This window comes from Trichoplusia ni, chromosome 1 (assembly GCF_003590095.1).
Source record: "Trichoplusia ni isolate ovarian cell line Hi5 chromosome 1, tn1, whole genome shotgun sequence".
NCBI lineage: Eukaryota > Metazoa > Arthropoda > Insecta > Lepidoptera > Noctuidae > Trichoplusia > Trichoplusia ni.
In genome coordinates, this window is record NC_039478.1 from 8,123,663 (window position 1) to 8,141,280 (window position 17,618).

General features: G+C 33.9%; 2 protein-coding genes across 3 annotated transcripts; both read left to right on the plus strand.

Moving 5' to 3' along the window:
* Positions 1 to 1,188: 1,188 nt before the first annotated feature.
* On the plus strand, positions 1,189 to 6,636 carry LOC113493156. Of its 2 annotated transcripts, XR_003400546.1 has the most exons (8): positions 1,189 to 1,565; positions 1,866 to 1,958; positions 2,283 to 2,414; positions 3,553 to 5,130; positions 5,464 to 5,541; positions 5,923 to 6,048; positions 6,131 to 6,151; positions 6,572 to 6,636. XR_003400546.1 is itself a non-coding variant. In XM_026870988.1 (4 exons), the coding sequence occupies exons 1-4, from the start codon at positions 1,313 to 1,315 to the stop codon at positions 4,521 to 4,523; spliced, it is 1,449 nt and encodes a 482-aa protein (XP_026726789.1). In that variant the 5' UTR covers positions 1,189 to 1,312; the 3' UTR covers positions 4,524 to 5,317. The 2 variants fall into 2 exon arrangements, 1 of the variants encoding a protein (XP_026726789.1); XM_026870988.1 differs by lacking the exons at positions 5,464 to 5,541; positions 5,923 to 6,048; positions 6,131 to 6,151; positions 6,572 to 6,636 and having other exon boundaries at positions 3,553 to 5,317.
* On the plus strand, positions 5,949 to 8,408 carry LOC113500343 (formin-like protein 2). Its single transcript, XM_026881102.1, has 7 exons — positions 5,949 to 6,048; positions 6,131 to 6,151; positions 6,572 to 6,748; positions 7,098 to 7,205; positions 7,286 to 7,303; positions 7,577 to 7,678; positions 8,132 to 8,408. Exons 1-7 carry the CDS (start codon positions 5,949 to 5,951, stop codon positions 8,212 to 8,214), a joined length of 609 nt encoding a protein of 202 aa, XP_026736903.1. The 3' UTR covers positions 8,215 to 8,408.
* The last annotated feature ends 9,210 nt before the right edge of the window (positions 8,409 to 17,618 follow it).

The window sequence follows — 17,618 nt, forward strand, 5'->3', positions numbered from 1 at the left end:
TGCGTGAAAGGACCGAAATGCTTTTGTTTTCCAGTACAACAGATAGTCTGATTATTACTGAAAAAAAATAGCAATATTTTATTTAAATAAATTCTTAAATTTCTCCTTTACGAAGATTAAAATTGTACTACACTTTTCTTCACTCAGACAAATTGTTTGACATTGCACGCAGTATACGTCTTTTTTTCTTTGCACACGTTACATAAGTCTTCATTAAGTAGGTCAAAATTTCCATCTTCCACTTCACTCGAATATTCAGAATTAAATTATCTGTAGTTGCACATTCCAGCAGATCATAGTTATCATATCACATATGGGACTGCGTCACGATTGTCGCAGGCGCACGCGATAACACCAACATTAGGTACGTTCTCAAACTATCGCGATCCACGAATGCAATAATTTTGTGTTCCGCAATAAACTTTATCGATTCTCTTATTAAATTTAATATTTGTACCTCACAAGTCGCAGTAAAACATTTCCGTAAATGTATGTTCGATTTCTGTGGTTTTTGTTTTGTACATAAATAATACATGTTCACGTGATCTCGGTATTGACGTAGAAACACATAAAATATATAGCCTTATAAGTCATGAACATTAACTTGTTTCTAATTTCATTTAGCTATCTTTATGCAAAGTACAAGTTTAATTGTTATGAGGGTAATGAAACATTATATGTGAGTATTGATAGTACAAAGTAAGTCGTTAGCAATAAATTGTTTTGTGATCAACAGTACCGAAAGACATGCCGATCAGATATTTTGATGGTAGTATATGGAGAATAATGAAGCCATCTCACTGTAATTATACATTAGGTAAGATGATATAAATCCATTAAATTAGTGATTTTTAGTTCTGACTATTTTAAAGCTAATTTAAAATAATCTATTCGTTCAGGGTCAAAACGGCCAAGTATAATAATGGATTTCGATTGGGATGTACCTGTGACAGCCGAAAATACAACTAATGATATAATTGCAAATATAACTACTGATATAATTGCAAATTTAACCGTTAATCCAAGTGTAAATATAACTAACGAAGAAATTGCTAATATAACAACTGATGTTATTGCAAATCTAACCTCAACTCAAACCAACCAAACAAAACCTGTGGAGAAAACAACAAAGAAGAAAGCAGTTACATTAAAAAAGAAAACAGTTACGGAAGCCACAAGCACAAAAACTTTAAAAACTACTAAAACCATAACAGTCGTTAAAAAGATCCCACCAAAAATTACAACTACAAAGAAAGTTGTAACAGCAGAGTGTCAGACTTGCAAATATACCAAAAACAAAACACAGCCAAAAATGATTGCAAGAGTATTAAGAGGACCAATTAAGCTCAAAAAAGCATTACCCACAAAAAAGTACACGACAAAACCGGTGAAAAAAGTCGCAGTTAAATTTACGAAGAAGAATATTGTACCGCTTTCCAAAAATAAAAGAAAGGGTTTATCCTATGCTAGAATTATAAAGAAGGCAAATTTGAAAACAACGAAACAAGTTCTGCGGGTTCTTACTAAGAAGCCAGTCATTACAACTACTCGTAAAGTAGAAACAAGTATGGTTAACCTATAAATTGATTTGTTTTAACTAGGCTTTTGTTCAGACCCTGGGCATTATTTTTAGTTTTACTTGGCTGATAAATAGGCCCAAATTATGGGTTTCAATATACCGTTTTACTAGTGTTACAGTGAAGAACTTTTGGCTTACAGACCCAGTTATTGCATTTGGCTTTCCGATAATGACACGGCAGCCTTAAAAAAAATATCGATTCGTTACGTTCTTTAGAAAAGCTCTTTTATTCGGGATTTTTTCTTAACCAAAATTTGCGGCTTATTTAAATTTCTTCCATTTTTAGCAACAGCCTCACCAATACCAGCCAATTGGGTGAACGTTTTACAAGATTTAGTTCAAGCACTTAAAGCCGTTGAATTGAAACAAAATACAAGTGGTAAGTAGTAGTACTAGTAGAAAAACCACCGCGACACAAAAATTAAAATCCATACTGCGAGAGTAGTGTATAGATCAATGCAGATTAATCTTCTATTTGGGAAATGTCGGCTATTACTATGTTAATGGGAAAATTATTATTTAGCACTATATTATTTCATATGATAAAAATATATGTCATTGTATTACTATTAACAGTTTAATCCGTAAATCACTAGATAATGACGGATGAAGATTTAACTATCAAAACTATAGACCATGTCAAATGACAGTCGCGATTTTAGCAAGACACTATAGTCAAAATCAAAAAGATTTACTTTTTCAGCTTGCAATAAAGAAGCAACAACAGTAGCAGAGATACTCTCGCAGCACCTCACTCCAAGTCCTAGCGGCAGAAGATCGATGAGTGATTTTGCCGGAACAAATTTGGAAGATGTCATATCTGTGCTTTTAGATGGTAATATTTTTCACTCATATTTTATTGAAGTTAATGCCAATAAATAAAACGACTAAATCTTCATAAACTTCATCAGATATTCTATAGCTCATAAAAAAAAATCAGCTATTTTTACAACTAATCTAATTTTTGACGGAATCGAAGCAAAAACTTAAGACAAAGTCGATTCAATAGAATTTGCAGGTAAAACAAATTTCAATCATCAAAGTCTATCTATGCAGGAAACTATTACATCTGGTGTTATCTCAAACATAAATATCACAAGTTAATCTAATTGTATTGTTGGTCGTGAACGGTAGATTCGAACTAATGACCTATAGTTAGATACTGCCGCATTACAACGATCCTGATGACTTATCTCGATAAAAATCAACCTTCAGATACTTGCAATACTTGAGCATTTATTTTAATAAATGTCTGCTGTAATGGTCGAATTATAATAGTTGTCGTTTAATAATGCGTGTGTCAGTAAGTTTCAAAGTAAAAACCGGTCAATTTTGAATCAGATTCGGCTACAAATAGGCTAGAGACAAACATATCTGCAACAGACATTGATCGACTATAAAGCTTTTGTCTTTACCAATGGTTCTCAAAAATGATCCTCGTTGCAAGTAATTGTATTTAAATGAGCTTTATGAGTACGAGAACACATAATCAGTTATACTGATAATCTATACTCTATACTAATATATAAAGCTGAAGAGTTTGTTTGTTTGAACGCGCTAATCTTAGGAACTACTGGTTCAAATTGAAAAATTCTTTTTGTGTTCAATAGATCATTAATCGAGGCAGGTTTTAAGCTATAAACCATCACGCTGCGACTAATAATTGCGAAGATAAAATGGAAAATGTGGAAAAAGCGGGGTAGATCTAAATCATAACTTACGAGTATATCTTCTAACCACGCTAACGAAGTCGCGGGCAACAGCTAGTTTCATATATACTTAATGCGCCATATTCATGCGTGGTCTCTCCTTAGATTAGTCAATATTTGTAATGGATTTGTTCGTTTTGCACTTTCTGCCTTTCTGCTCAAATCACTCAGCGCCTCCATTAAAACTCACCGAAACCAATCAATGCTGCTATTATCAATTTACGGGCTATTTTCTTTAATTGCTAAGTATAAATATTGTTTCAGGAGTTGAAATAGACAAATCAGAAAATGAAGTTCTTAATGACTTCAGCGATACCAACAATGAAAAAGAAGCTAGTTACAATGAAGATTTGGTGACAGAAAAAAGTACAGATTTAAATACCTTGAACACCATAAGTTACAGTGACAATCGTCTGTATGAAAATAGTTTTACAATCAGAAATCGAGCCACAATTAAATATCCTTTACCTCCAAAAACGAACATATTAAGGAAACCACATGTGAAGTCATTCTTTGAAGCTCTAAAAGCGAGATATAAAGAAGTAAGTAGAAATATGTCACTAAGTTCTAGGGAAATGAATCCTCCAGTTTTGAAAGCAAGATCTGGTGAAAAGGAGCAAGAAGATGATCAAGAAGAAAACGTAATTATAGATTTAGATGCTCTCACAAATCAAGCCGAAATAGACCAAATTGATGATGACAAAGAAATTTCTGGAGAGAAATTGGTCATTCTAGATTTAGCAGAGCCGGAAACTGCAGATGCTGAAGTCACAAACGTTAATTCTGACGAAAATGATATAGTGTTACAACTAGAAAAAATGGAAACAAAAGAAGATACTGGTGAAAATACAAATGCCCTTCAATTGGACGAAAGCAACAATCCTGATATTATTAATAAAGAGCCCGAAACTGTAACAGAGAACATAGAAACCAAAGAAATCGAAGCAGAAAATGAGACAACTACTGAAGCTGCTACGGAAAGTCCCACCGACGAAACAGAAAATGGAGAAATTGAGATAGAAGTTGGTACCGAGGAACCAGAAACAATATTAGATGAGAGTGTAACAGAAGATATATTTAAATACATTCTAGATGATGGTTTACAAGAAAAAGAAGAAAATATTGAAACAGATACTTTGAGCATCCTTGACAAGCGATTTTCTGGGCGTCGATTTCGTTCACCCAGAGTTTGGCAACACAAATTAAATAATTTAAAAAATGTAGGTAATGTATGAGATAGGAACTCACGGTGATTTGCGCCCGTAATACAATTTATTAAATAGGTTTTTTGCTGCCATGGCGTGAGAATCCTAGCCCTTTATGAAATTAATGTTCCGATAATATATTAATATTTCTTCAACAATCACGAAGGCGTTAAACACACCGTGAGTTTTTCCTCCAAAATTGTGCACGTAAAGTATTAAAATATATTTTATATCTTCAATAACCTCATGAAGCGTTATCATAGACTTATAAATAAATTAAGAAACATCCTAAGTCTTTCAATCATCGCCTTTCATATCGCTTCCTCTCTCATTTTTAAGTTTTATCCTCTTTCTATTTATATTCTTGCATAGTGCTAAAACATTATAGTTCCGCCCGTGATAAGTGCTTTTGATAAAGTTTATGACTTTGTAATTTATTTCTAACAACATTTCAGTTTCATAATCAAACGTTCCACTGTTAAGTCCAAGTTATCAATTTACTATAAGTGTCGGTTTTCCGTCATTTTTATTGTAAACATGGCGAGGTGACCTGATTTCTACGTGATGAATAAGTTAATGATTTACTGTTCGTTATGGATTATGTTAATTGCAAAACTGGAGTGCGCTGTAATACGCCGTAAGTTATAAGCGGATTTCAGATATATATATAGTTTGTTGATTTCCCATGGTATCGTTATAAATTATATTAGGAAGTAAATAGTTTGTATTAGCGTAAGACTTAACGCATAGTAACAGAGCTCTTTCTCGCGAGTTATTTGAAAAACGATCGGTATTCATTAAAATTACATTGATAAGTCTAGTTAAGAAACTCTTCTAATAAACAATACCGAAACTTTTCAAAATCTAGCCAGAATTTTTATAGTCGGACTACGAGGTCTTTTTTTGTAATCCAAGTATAGGTAGGCAGAGGACTAATAAAATGAATACACACCATTAGTTTTATTTTAAGTGGATCAAAGTAAACGAGTAAAAGACGGCCTCGAATATGTTATGCAGAAGTATCTGAGTCCACTTCGAAAATTAACAGGTAATGAATTTGACAACAAGAATTTGTAAGTTCGCTTTTTGTCTTTTACTACCTACTCCATTTTATTGCATTTCAAACTTTAGCCTATCACTTGCTCTTTAAGTAATAATATTTTATTGTAAAGGTTGAAGCAAGACAACGCACTACTACTAATGTAGAGCGTTGTCTCTTTTCCACAACTGCACATATCACTTTACGAGGGTAGTGATAAGCCACCAATTTGGGAAATTATAAGATGCTTTGTTCCATCATTCTATCGCTTAACTCATTAATCTTCGTTACTAACATCGTTATTAAGTAAAAAAGAAACATTTATATTACAGTCACATTAAAAGAATAATCATTCGCTACCTACTAATCCTACCAATTTTTTTTCTGCAGCGGAATTACCAAACCATGCAATAGAGATGCAAATAGAAATCCATGAATCAGTACCTAACCCTCCAACGACGCCAGCGCCTCCGAGACGATTGATACGCGTCGTCAATCGCCATCCTTTGAAACCCAGTAAATAATGTTCATTGATCAAAGTAATTCTATCTAACAATGAACCTACAACTAGACTAATAATGTTTTCTTTTTTGTTCAGTCAAGCGGTCGAATGACAACTGTAAGTCAAATTCTCTTTTTAAAACTGATTTACCTCGTTTGTTAATTCTTGAACGATGGGGATAATGGCATTGATATAATAGACTGGAGTGGATACTTCTCACAGAATAATTGGTCACATTTGTAAATATTTGAAGTGCAGCCGTGAGTGTAATTTTTCTTGTACTATGAGATCTTTAACAAGACTGGCATCAAAGTGGAAGCGAGAAGCCACAATTACAACATTTTGCTTAGCTAAGGCAAATTTCAGTCTCATTACTTTCTATTAAGACAGCAAATATCGTGTGTTAAAACCATCACAAAATCCAGCGCTTATTACTAATCGCATCAATGACTTGGTAGCAATAACTACTCGTAAAAGTGAGTAACGGAATAATTCTGGTGAAAAATGTTTTCGCACTTTGATCCTGTTATTGTTTAGTTCCACCAGAAGAACCGAGCAATGCAGCACCATCAGTGCCACCGCCTCCTCCGCCACCACCACCACCGCCACCACCACCGCCTCCCCCGCCACCACCACCACCGCCGCCACCACCACCACCAGCACCACCCACACCGCCACCGCCACCAGCACCTGCAGTAACTTTAAGTCCACCAGGTTGTTAAAAAATAATATGCCCTTTATCTTTTCGATGGCTTCTTTGTCAGATTTTGTTAAGCTATGTTTTCATCGGAATTTACTTTTTCAAGTATATTTTGGAAGTTATTTCTTTTGATCAAAATACACGCTTTGATTGCTTTAGTTGTCTAGCCAAATGCTCTTAGATTCTATTTTCTTAGCTATCAAAGAAAATTGTGGACAGTAGTCCAATATAATTATCTTTCTAAAGAAACAATGAAGCCATGTTTTCTTAAATGCTTGCTGTAAAAATCTACATCGGTCTTAAATTATCGCTACAATTTAACAGCTAATATATAAAAATCATTTTCTTTTTCAACATCATCAGATCCATTAAAATTACCAGTTTACATGGACGACTTGAGAAAGGCTTTAGATGAGCTAGAACAGAAGATCATTCAAGGGACCTCATCGCCTGCGGCAGGCATAAGCACAAGTAAGCTATTTCGCTTTTTAATTATTTATCTGTTCAGTTTAAGATACATTGGACGATGGTATTTATTTATATGTTTACAGTAATGGCACGAAAACAAGGTACTGTATTTTTTATTTCTAAACCGCTTTTGTTTAATTGTCTCATTATAATTTTTGAGAATATCACGGTTGTGATCCTAAGTAAAGAAATTTGATATACCCGTAGTAACCGCGATAATTAAGTCAAAACTGCAGCATGCAGTTAGCTGCTTAAGTTACCAACTATCATGATTGGAAGCATACATATATTATTATTTTGCTAATACCTACATTAATTTTTTCTAAACTCTTACTAATAAAATCATTATTTTTGTTGATAAAATATTTCCACAGGTAACGGTTCTTGTAATCATGGTGTCCAGTTGCCACCGAGTTTAGCAAATAACTCGCCACCATTCAGAAACATTGATGATATCGTCCAATTGTTAAAGAAAGGTTATTTCAATATCATGATTTAATATGGGTTATATTTTTTCACAGCTCCACAGAACATGCTACATTAGAATAAACAGTTCACGTGATTGACGAAGACGGTCAGCAGTAGGAACCTAAAATTTTATATTTAGTTTTAAGCACCTTTTTTGTGTTAGCTTTATCGTTTTAAATGGTAAAGATGCCTCAGGCACAGAGACAATATCGTTTATGACTGTTTTATGGACTTCTTAGAGTTACCAGATACGGGAGAAAAATTGAAACAGAATTTGACGTGCGTAACTCCACCGCATCCTTAAAGAGGAGAATTGTTGCTATTTTGGAAGAGTAGACCAGCGCGTCACTTCGAGAACTGCTGTAAGACAGCAGTTGCAAAATGTCTTTGAGACATAGTAGTAAGGTTCCTGAACATTCTAGACAACATTACCTATTATCAAAAATGTTTTTTCTTTCCAGCTGTACAAGTAGAACGGAAAATACCGAAACCAACGGATCAGAATGTCGAGTGGGTCCAAATCAAAATTCCAAAGAATTTGTAGATGACATATTTTATGCAATTGAATTAAAACCTTGTATTTTTTATTAAAAGTATGTTTCAAAAGCTAAAAATAATGAAAATTCCACCTTTTAAAGTATATTCCGTACACAAATCTTTTTACGCACAAATATGCTCAAGGGGAATCAGCTCTCCTAGTAGGAAAGTTTTCAAGAACAGTACTGATAGTACACCAGAATAAGTGCGCATATTTCTATACCATCAGGTCAGTAAAGCTCGTAAAAACTACTTTAAAATGAATATACTCGTACATTCTTATCGTTTCCGAGAATTGAACGTAGGTACTAGTAGAATTCAAGCAACTGAAAAAGCTACGCATAACTCCATCCACTCATCTACTATATCATATACTACTTTCTAAATAACAAACAAAGACCACTACCAATCAATTATTTGGTCAGGAACGACCATTTAACTCCGACCTCAACCTCAACAACGCACAAAAATTAACTAGAACGTTATAAAATTTATGAACCTCGTTCAAAGATAATTCTATATAATATTATTAACTCATCGGAGTCCACTGACGTTAAATGTGAGCCGTATTCATAGTCCGAAGTCGAGTTAGATTTATTGATGCTAACTAGAGTCAGTCGTAAAGTTTACATAGTAACGACTTGACACCAAAGAGCTTTTAAATTCATTAGAGAGGCTTTGCGACGCGTTATTATTGATATTTATTAATGTGATGCGCAATTTTATTAGCAGGTATGATGTTGTATTTGTAGTTAGTTGTTAAGTATAAAAAGTGGTGTGTCTTACATCTTTTAATCAAAATGTGTTACATAATTATGCTGCATTTAATATGTCCCACTACTGCATATTTTTTACAGTTTTCCTTCGTCATAGTTTTTTTACTTTTAATTACTTCCAAACCCAACTTAACAAAACAGAGTAAGTAGGTTTCTATACCAGTTTTTAGCTGTGATATAGATATACCACATTTGAAAATTAAAATCAACTTGGAGTTTTTAAATAAGAGCTTTAATTCAGACTATAGATAGTGCACAAGTTATGCAAGTCTGATGAATAGTTCAGTAAAACACGGTGCAGGTGACCTCCGGGCCGCTGATCGCTATCGGAGCCCCGAACGCCGGCCAACGCAATTAAACTATTAGCTAAAGGACATTCGCGATGAATACCGCACTTACCTACTGCCTTGCGATGCAGTACTGCGGTAGGTGGAGTCAGGAATTTCGATTACACTTATTTTAGATCGAGATTAGGTTCCGATTTGAAAAGGACTATGTTGAGATCAATTGTTTGAGTGAGATAAATGGTTGAAATAATTTTGTGCTTTTTGTGTTATTACAATATTAGGGAATGGACATTTGAAGTTAATTAGTACAAGGTTTATAAATTTATGCCTCTCCATTAAGTACTGAGCATAAATGAACCCTTCATTGACGCAACCGCGTACAAGACAGAAAAGACCAAATCTAAAATACATATAGTAAGAAGAGTAAGGTTGATCTCAGATCACAACCCAATTTAATTTAAATTCAATCAAATTGTAAGATAACTTAAAAATCATACACCCTATTAAATGCGAATGCTACAACTGGCTAGTTAACAGACAATAAAAAACATGCACTTTAGCTGTCTCAAAGGCACAGCATGGGGTCGAGTAATTTTATACTCGTTATGTATAAACAGGTCGTTTTAATAGCGGACTGCCATAAGTGAGACGACGTAATTAGACTCACCCACACCTACTTACTTTATTCATCAACATTTTAATTTAAAATAGTGTAATAGTAAGTCTACCTTTAATCATGAAAAAAATGCTTTTTATCATTTTTTTTGTCATCCATTTTCCCACTGTCGAAAGGTCTCCCTTCCATTCTATTGCCATTATTACAAAACAATATATAGGTCGTCAAAAAAAAGTTATTTATTTCATGGAAAAACTCGCTTTCAAGCCTTCTTTCTAAAATCCGAAGTACATGTCTCAAATACGAAATTCAAATGACCTAAAATAAAACAGTTTTTATTGCAAGTACCTTTAACAATATCATGCTTAATAAAACCTCTGTATTCATGACTAACGGATCTAATTACATTCATTTAATTATAAACAAACAGACAGACTTTAGGCAGACAAAGCTTAATCGAAAAACGAACCGGTCTGTCAAAACATCAATCTATTAGATTACAATACGACCTAGGATATAACCTATTGCATTATAAAGTCATTTATTCAATTAAATAAACGGAACACGGTGAACAAAAACATTTTAAATTTGAATGTCTCTGAACAATGATTGCTAATTAGAAGCCTTGGCGAGATTTCAGCAAATGAATTCACAACACTGGTAATAAATTACGAGCTATTTATTTATAAGAATAGTAAATTACACGTTGGTATCTTCATCTGGACTTCCGTTACGAAAAAATTTAAGCAGAACTCAATTGATGAGCTTCCGCTTTCTTTACGTTTAACCCATCAGTCTCTATCTTCTGAAACCTCTGAATGTGATAGCTAGAAAGTTAAAATTTTCAAAAGTGTGTTTCAAACAAAATTCGATGCTTAGCAACGGTTTTTACAGTCAAAGACTTGATGATAGTCCATTTTTTTTTAATTAATATTCTTTACCTATTCGTACGGAACCCTTAGTTTCGTCAGTACGACTGGCACTTGTCTGGTTTTTTTTATTGCACAAATGGATTGATAAGCACACAAACATTTCAATATAAATTGGCACGTACAGATGTTTGGAATGAAATCGTTTGCTATAATCTTGATTGTAAATTATTGGGTTTGAACGTTACATTACTGGGATAGTTCACAGAAATGTTGACAGCTAACATTAGCTTCGTGATCTGAATAGGTTTATTTGCTTTGAATTTAACAAAGGTATCATTCTAATGCAAGAACTCTACTTAGTGTGATTTAGTATTTACATCTACGTAAATAGTTTCGTTCTCTTAGTAAAATGTGCTAATATATTCTTCGGCTTGGAATATTAAATAAACGTAACTTATTCTTTCTCTAAATACAAAATGGTTAACAATATCCCGGTAACTAAGCGCTGAAGTTACTTTACCTAAATTACAGAATTCGGTAAAGTTTGTCGCGAACAACGCCTACTATAGAATTCTAGTATACCACCAACAAATTTATGTAGACAAGAGCAATGAATAATCTGTACAGGAATTAGCATTCCTAAAAAGGTAAGCGTATACTTTATAGTAGACACTGGCTTCAGGAACAGAGCGGCGCGCGTAAATCAGATTGCATGGACACTACACCATTTTGAACAGATCGAGGTATCGACTGACTCTCGGTAATGATACTGTATTGGAACCTTTGTTTTCACGGTCAATATTTTTAAATGAATAAATTAGCATGTTATTAAATTAGCCAGTACAGTAAATAGGCAAGGATCACTCTCCACTCTTTCCCGAAAAAATTGTAATTCACTCCATTCTGAAAACAAAAACCAAGGATGGCTTACATTATTTGCCCTTACTTGTATTACTTTCGTGTTTTGGTACGGATTTACTTGGCTGATGTAGTAGAGAATTCATCCCATTTTGGTTCAAGAACCAAGTAATTGTTCTTTTCTAACGCGATAAGCATGCTAAGTTTTTCGCCACTTATATATTTGACGCATAAAATAAAAATGCGTCGTTATATTCGGAAGTGTATATGCAAGCTCAATTAAAATGAATCAAAGACAACCTTCAGTTCAAGTGTACTAAGCAAATTCTTGCGGTTTAAATTGGGTGCATATATTGCATAATTAGATGGTATGATACTTTAAATTGCCACTCGGAGCACTTTAATATGGGGATCACCTTAAAAAATAAATAGCCAATCGGTTGACCTTAACGCGAATGCGGCTAGAACCACGGACAGCGCCCCGGAGCGAAGCAACACCATAACACGGCAGTAATATCAGGAGCTACAATGAACTTTAACATTTCCACATAGGGCCCCTGATGGTCTCGACTTTCACCGTAAACGGCCAATTTACGAACGTCTGTCGACCGGCCAGTGTCTTAAGCTAAACTGTCTCAATTAGTGCCCGGATAGATGACCCCGCAATTTCGTCAGGCCGAGATTGCTGCAGTTATTAGGTTAAGTGCAATAGGGCGGCCGGTAAGCAATGGATGAAGGAAATTGTAAGCTCTTACCTGTCAATGACTCGGCCGAGCGTTGTATGAAGGTAATTGTTTCTGACGGTGCCGTGTACCTAGTAATTGTATAGGACCTAGACAAACGCCTCTGATCTTTGCCGATAACATCGTAAACATTATAGAGTAATTTGCAAACAAAAATTAATCATAATCATGAAAGGTTAATGGTTAATGAAAATATATTATGCTTCAGTTATTCTAGTTATTCTACCTCATATAATCCAAGAGAGTGGTGGGAAGAAAGTATTTTAAATTGAAGCACATCTGTTTGATTGCATCTTTTGATGGTACATCTAAAGCTATCTTCAAATAAGAATATTTCATTTAAACGAGAGCTGACTGATTACTAAATACCTTTTTGTGTCAAAGAACTAATTACAAATCTTCGGTTATCTGATCACTTTCGCCTTCTTCTCTTGTTCTTTTTTTTGTGAATCATAATGAAGATGAAAGCGTTATACATTGTAATCGAAACTATTAGGATTTTATTGTTGTCTAACTGAATTTTAAACACGGTTTTCCTCATATTCCTTAAGAATGTAATTGTGGCTTACTATTCAAGAAGTTTTGAATAATGAGGTTTTATTCGACTGATAAAAAGTGAATAGTGAAGCAGCACTTTTAATTATTGTTTTTCTATAAGAACTCTTCTGAATAGTACCGGTACGTGTGTAATTACTATAAAATACAGATTTAGTGATATTTTAAAATGGCGAGTAATGTTTCACTCGAGTAAAGCAAGTTTGTGAGGAATAAATTAATTCTATAATTGTATAAGATGCAATAGTGAGCCGCGCCTACGTCGTGCGTACGCGCATACTAGTGACCGATCTATTTTTTTTTTAATATCTCGATCAAAGAGATTGAGGTTGGATAAGAAACAAGTTTTGATTACGTTCAGCTTATTGCAAAAGTTGATTATTTTTTTAGTAATATTTTGCAAGTTGACTGCCAGTATTATGCCATGAATAAAAAAGATTTTAATATTCTTTTGTCTAGACACCAATGACATTAAAATTAAAAATGCTGAAAGCATTTGTCATTTTGTCTTTGTTTGAACTTACGAATTCTTATTTATATATTTTTTTATAAGTTCGACTTGATTGTTAACATAATTATGAAAACCCTAGTCTTAGAATATCACGAAACAAAAAAAAACCTTTTATCACATTTTTCATACAGTATGCGTTAATGCATCCACAATAAAATTCGAAAAGAAAAATTACTTCGAAATGTCAAACAAAACAATATACATATACAACAATAAAGAACAACGTGTATACTTCAACAGCCTTCATAACCAACATTGACTATTACCAGCAAAATTAAACGAAACCGGGTACCGATCGTGAATCTATAGGGTACATAGATTAAAATAACAATTACGCAGAGGCGTGGCGGCTAGAACATGATGGAGTCAGAATCACGACCTTAGTCCTGACCTCACTCCCGAGGGCTAGCAGCCAGAGCCAACACCAGCAACACTTAAACTTAAACTGTTGTGATCGTGGGAGTGAGATGTCGCTCTACATTTTGTAGTATGCTGTCTCCCTTCTACAACTTTTACAATCTTACTTGAAGATATAGTGGTAGGTAGTTCGGCTTGTTGATTCACCACTAGCTTTTCGCGTTTAATTATATAGATCACGAATGTCACGATGGATAGTACAGTATGTAATACGCAAAATTGGTATTTGTTATTTGGACTAGATAATAGTGGTGTGTGGTTACTGAAATAATATCTTTATCATGAATTTGCGATCCGTCAAACAGCTAATTTTTTCACTTTCGTACAGCGCATCGTCTTTTATTATTTGTTAATTTCCAAAGCAGTATAAGCAAAAATTTTTGAAATTTCAATTGTTATTGCGTTCTTCATTCAATTAGTTCTTCATTTGTCTTTTTACAAGTCGCACTATCCAATCACAAAAACCTTTAGACCACCTAAGCAAGGTCGACATTAAGATTCGTACGTTGTATAATTATAGTAACATTGATTCGAAATATCTTAGTGTTCTAGTCCGCTCATTACAAAATAATAGAGGTACTTATCTAAAGAAAATCGCAGAACAAGTAGGTACAGAAACAAAGAGCTGAATTTGATCAGTTAAAACGACAAACAGCGTTTTAAGTTAAGATTATCAGTAACTGGTCAGGTGCGGTTTAATTTTACGCTGTAATTAAAAAATAAATGCAAACTATGGTTGATAAACGATTACTTGAGTTGATTGTGTTTCGTTGCTTGATACGCCTTTGTTTTACATTAAGATAACAATGAGCTTATATCTTAGAACGTAAATGCAACTTAATCGAGGTACTCGTTGAATGAATTTATACGGTTAACGCTTAATAAGCCAATAAGATTCTTTTTTACAATCCTAATTTATAAAATCGGGTTTCGAAGCCTTTCCAAGCGGCAGTAACTAGAGTGTTCGGATAGCACCAGGGAGCCTTGGATCGGGAGTCTTGGAAGGAAGCTTTCCAGTCCAGGAAAGAAAAACTGAATATTTATTTTTTGGCTACTTACATTGATATTTTGGAAATCTGTGCAACACACTTTACCCTTCAGACAAAACCCAACAGCACAACATTTATCTGATTTTATCAAGTAAATAAAATTAAACACATTATAACGCACTTAATAAAAAAACTTTAACATTAAAAGCTTTTATGTAACATGCAATTTATGCGTTAGTACATAAAAATGTCCTCTTAATTAATGTCGGTGAAAGATTATCAGTTAGGGACAGAGGTCACGCCATTCTCTGTATAAATTTTATTATCAGCATTTTATGGACCCAGTAACACCAATTTGCTCTCTTTAAATCAACCTTGCACAAAAAATAATTACGAAACTTTATGTGTAAAAACGAAATCAATGCGTATTCACGGTAATTTTTGGTGTGATCGCCGTTGCATTTTCGGAAATCGTACTGTCAATCATGTATTTTTTTATGTGGCTTGATTTATTACAAATTTAAATATATCCTTCATGGTCGTTGAATTTTACAGCCTACGCAGTAAACGAATATGGCCGGCTGGATAGAGAAAATATTTTGTAGCCTCTTAGTTTTGGTATTCCCTCTTTACCATTTAGAGGAAACCCTGAAGACCAAGTTTCATGCTGACATTACTATAAGTAATATTGTACTTCAGAAATAGAATTTTTAACGTCCACTTAAATCTCAAAATCTACACTACACGACACTGTTTTGTACACAACACTGCGCGTATTGGGCATGCGCTGTCTCGTTTTTATAAAAGCCAGAGTCTTGGTGCAAGAGCTCATAGTACAAGCATTGTACGTACCCCGATTTTAAGTAATAAAACGTCATTTATTATTTACGTTCGTTTGTGTGCACATTTTAACGTTTTAATTTGTCATTTATTGCATTGTCGACGTTTACGAGTAAGGTCAGGCTGTCCTCACGTCACGCTATGAATCATACTGAGAAAAAGGGTTTTTTAATCTTTGTACCTACTTTAGAGTAGATCAAAATTTTAATGACCGTAAATTATTGTTTGTGAATTTCCTAGTTGAGTAATTTGCTAAGAAAGGGTTGTTTAAGAATATCAATATTTAATGAATAACTTAACTTTTTGTGATATTTACCGATATTTGACAAACTAAAACGGAATAGAACTTTTAGCAGACGTAACACTGTATGTATGAAGACACTTACAGCTAGTTAAGAAAACACTAACAGATAGTCTTCATTTGATCATGAAAACAATCAGTATTTAGTCTTAAAATAAAACATTAAGACATTGTGTTCGGGAGCATTTGCAGATAGCATCAGAATCTCATCTTGAAACTTGTGGAATTTCAAGCATGTACATTTCATTCATTTTATGATACACGACTCTCATTTATTACGAAAGATAAGTGTGACTGTAAAACTACGAGTGCATTTTTAGCAGTTTTATCTATTGTTTATCCTGTCATCATTATGTCAGCCTGAAACAACTTTTCGGTCATAGAATTTTCAGCTGGTAGTCGAATAAATCTGGGGACTTTTCCTTTCAATAATTCTTTCGATACTTTTTTCTATCCAGCGAGTCAATTGTCCAGATATCAACAACCTTGGAAATATCTAGCAAACCTGGCATCTGCAAAATATTTGAATCGGATCAGATCAAATCATTATTATGTGTAAAATCTGTAATTCAATTCTATTCTCTTTATATTTTAATGAAGATAACAATATTACACCGAAATTGCATAATATAAAACCTAATACAACATCAGTTATTTAAACATAGTGAAGGAATGGGCTAACGTCACTGCTTGCGTCCGCGCACGTGCCGCGCAGTCGAAGGCTTCGCGGCGACGCCCGTCTATTGGGCGCATACAGTCAGATGCAAAAGTGATAGTGACTTGCATAAATATAATGTATTCTAATTTAACAATTGTCTTTAAATTTAAATATAACACAACGGTCTCGAGTCAAATGCAAGACACCGTTGCTCTGCAATAGGATAAAATAATATATCAGAAAAGAAGCGTGGAATTAAATTAAGTGCTCTTTACATAATGACTGACTTTCTTTTCAGTTAATATTATAATTGTATTCGTATTTAAAAAAAACTGCTGTAAAAATAAAATAATTAAATTTGTTTTGTAGTTAAATCAGCATCATAAATCATGGGTCGCTAACATCCATCATTATCAGACTCAAAACCAAATGATATTGCATGTAGTTTCTATCCTGTTAAAATCACAACTATACTGCAGCTTCATACAAAACTTAATCGTTATGATTATACTTCATTCTTAACAACATTCTTCTCAATAGTACACCAATAAAACTCTTCAATCGGTGGTAGGTAGTACACGACCGCGATTGTTTATCTGCCTCTCGGTTTCACCGTTCGTGAACGGCCGACATCCGAAGGTCGGCACAAAATTAAAAGTGTTTTAGTATCTGATTACGGAGGCTTATTATGATTTGAGCTAGGCGATACTACAAAGGCTTCCTGCCCGCTGCGTTCAATATAAATAACGAAATTAGAATTCATTGTTTGGTCAAGCGATTTTACATAAGAGTTTTACGTTGGGTTTGATAAGTCAACGTGTACAGTACAATGTGTACATCGATTATTTGTTATTGCAATTTCGTATTCCGTCGCTGGTTTTCTTTAAACTAAAAATATTACTTAGGTTTTTTAACTTATTAATACTTGAAACTTGCTTTATTTTTTGCTCACAATAGGTCAGTTGAGGATATGATAGTTAAATTTAAA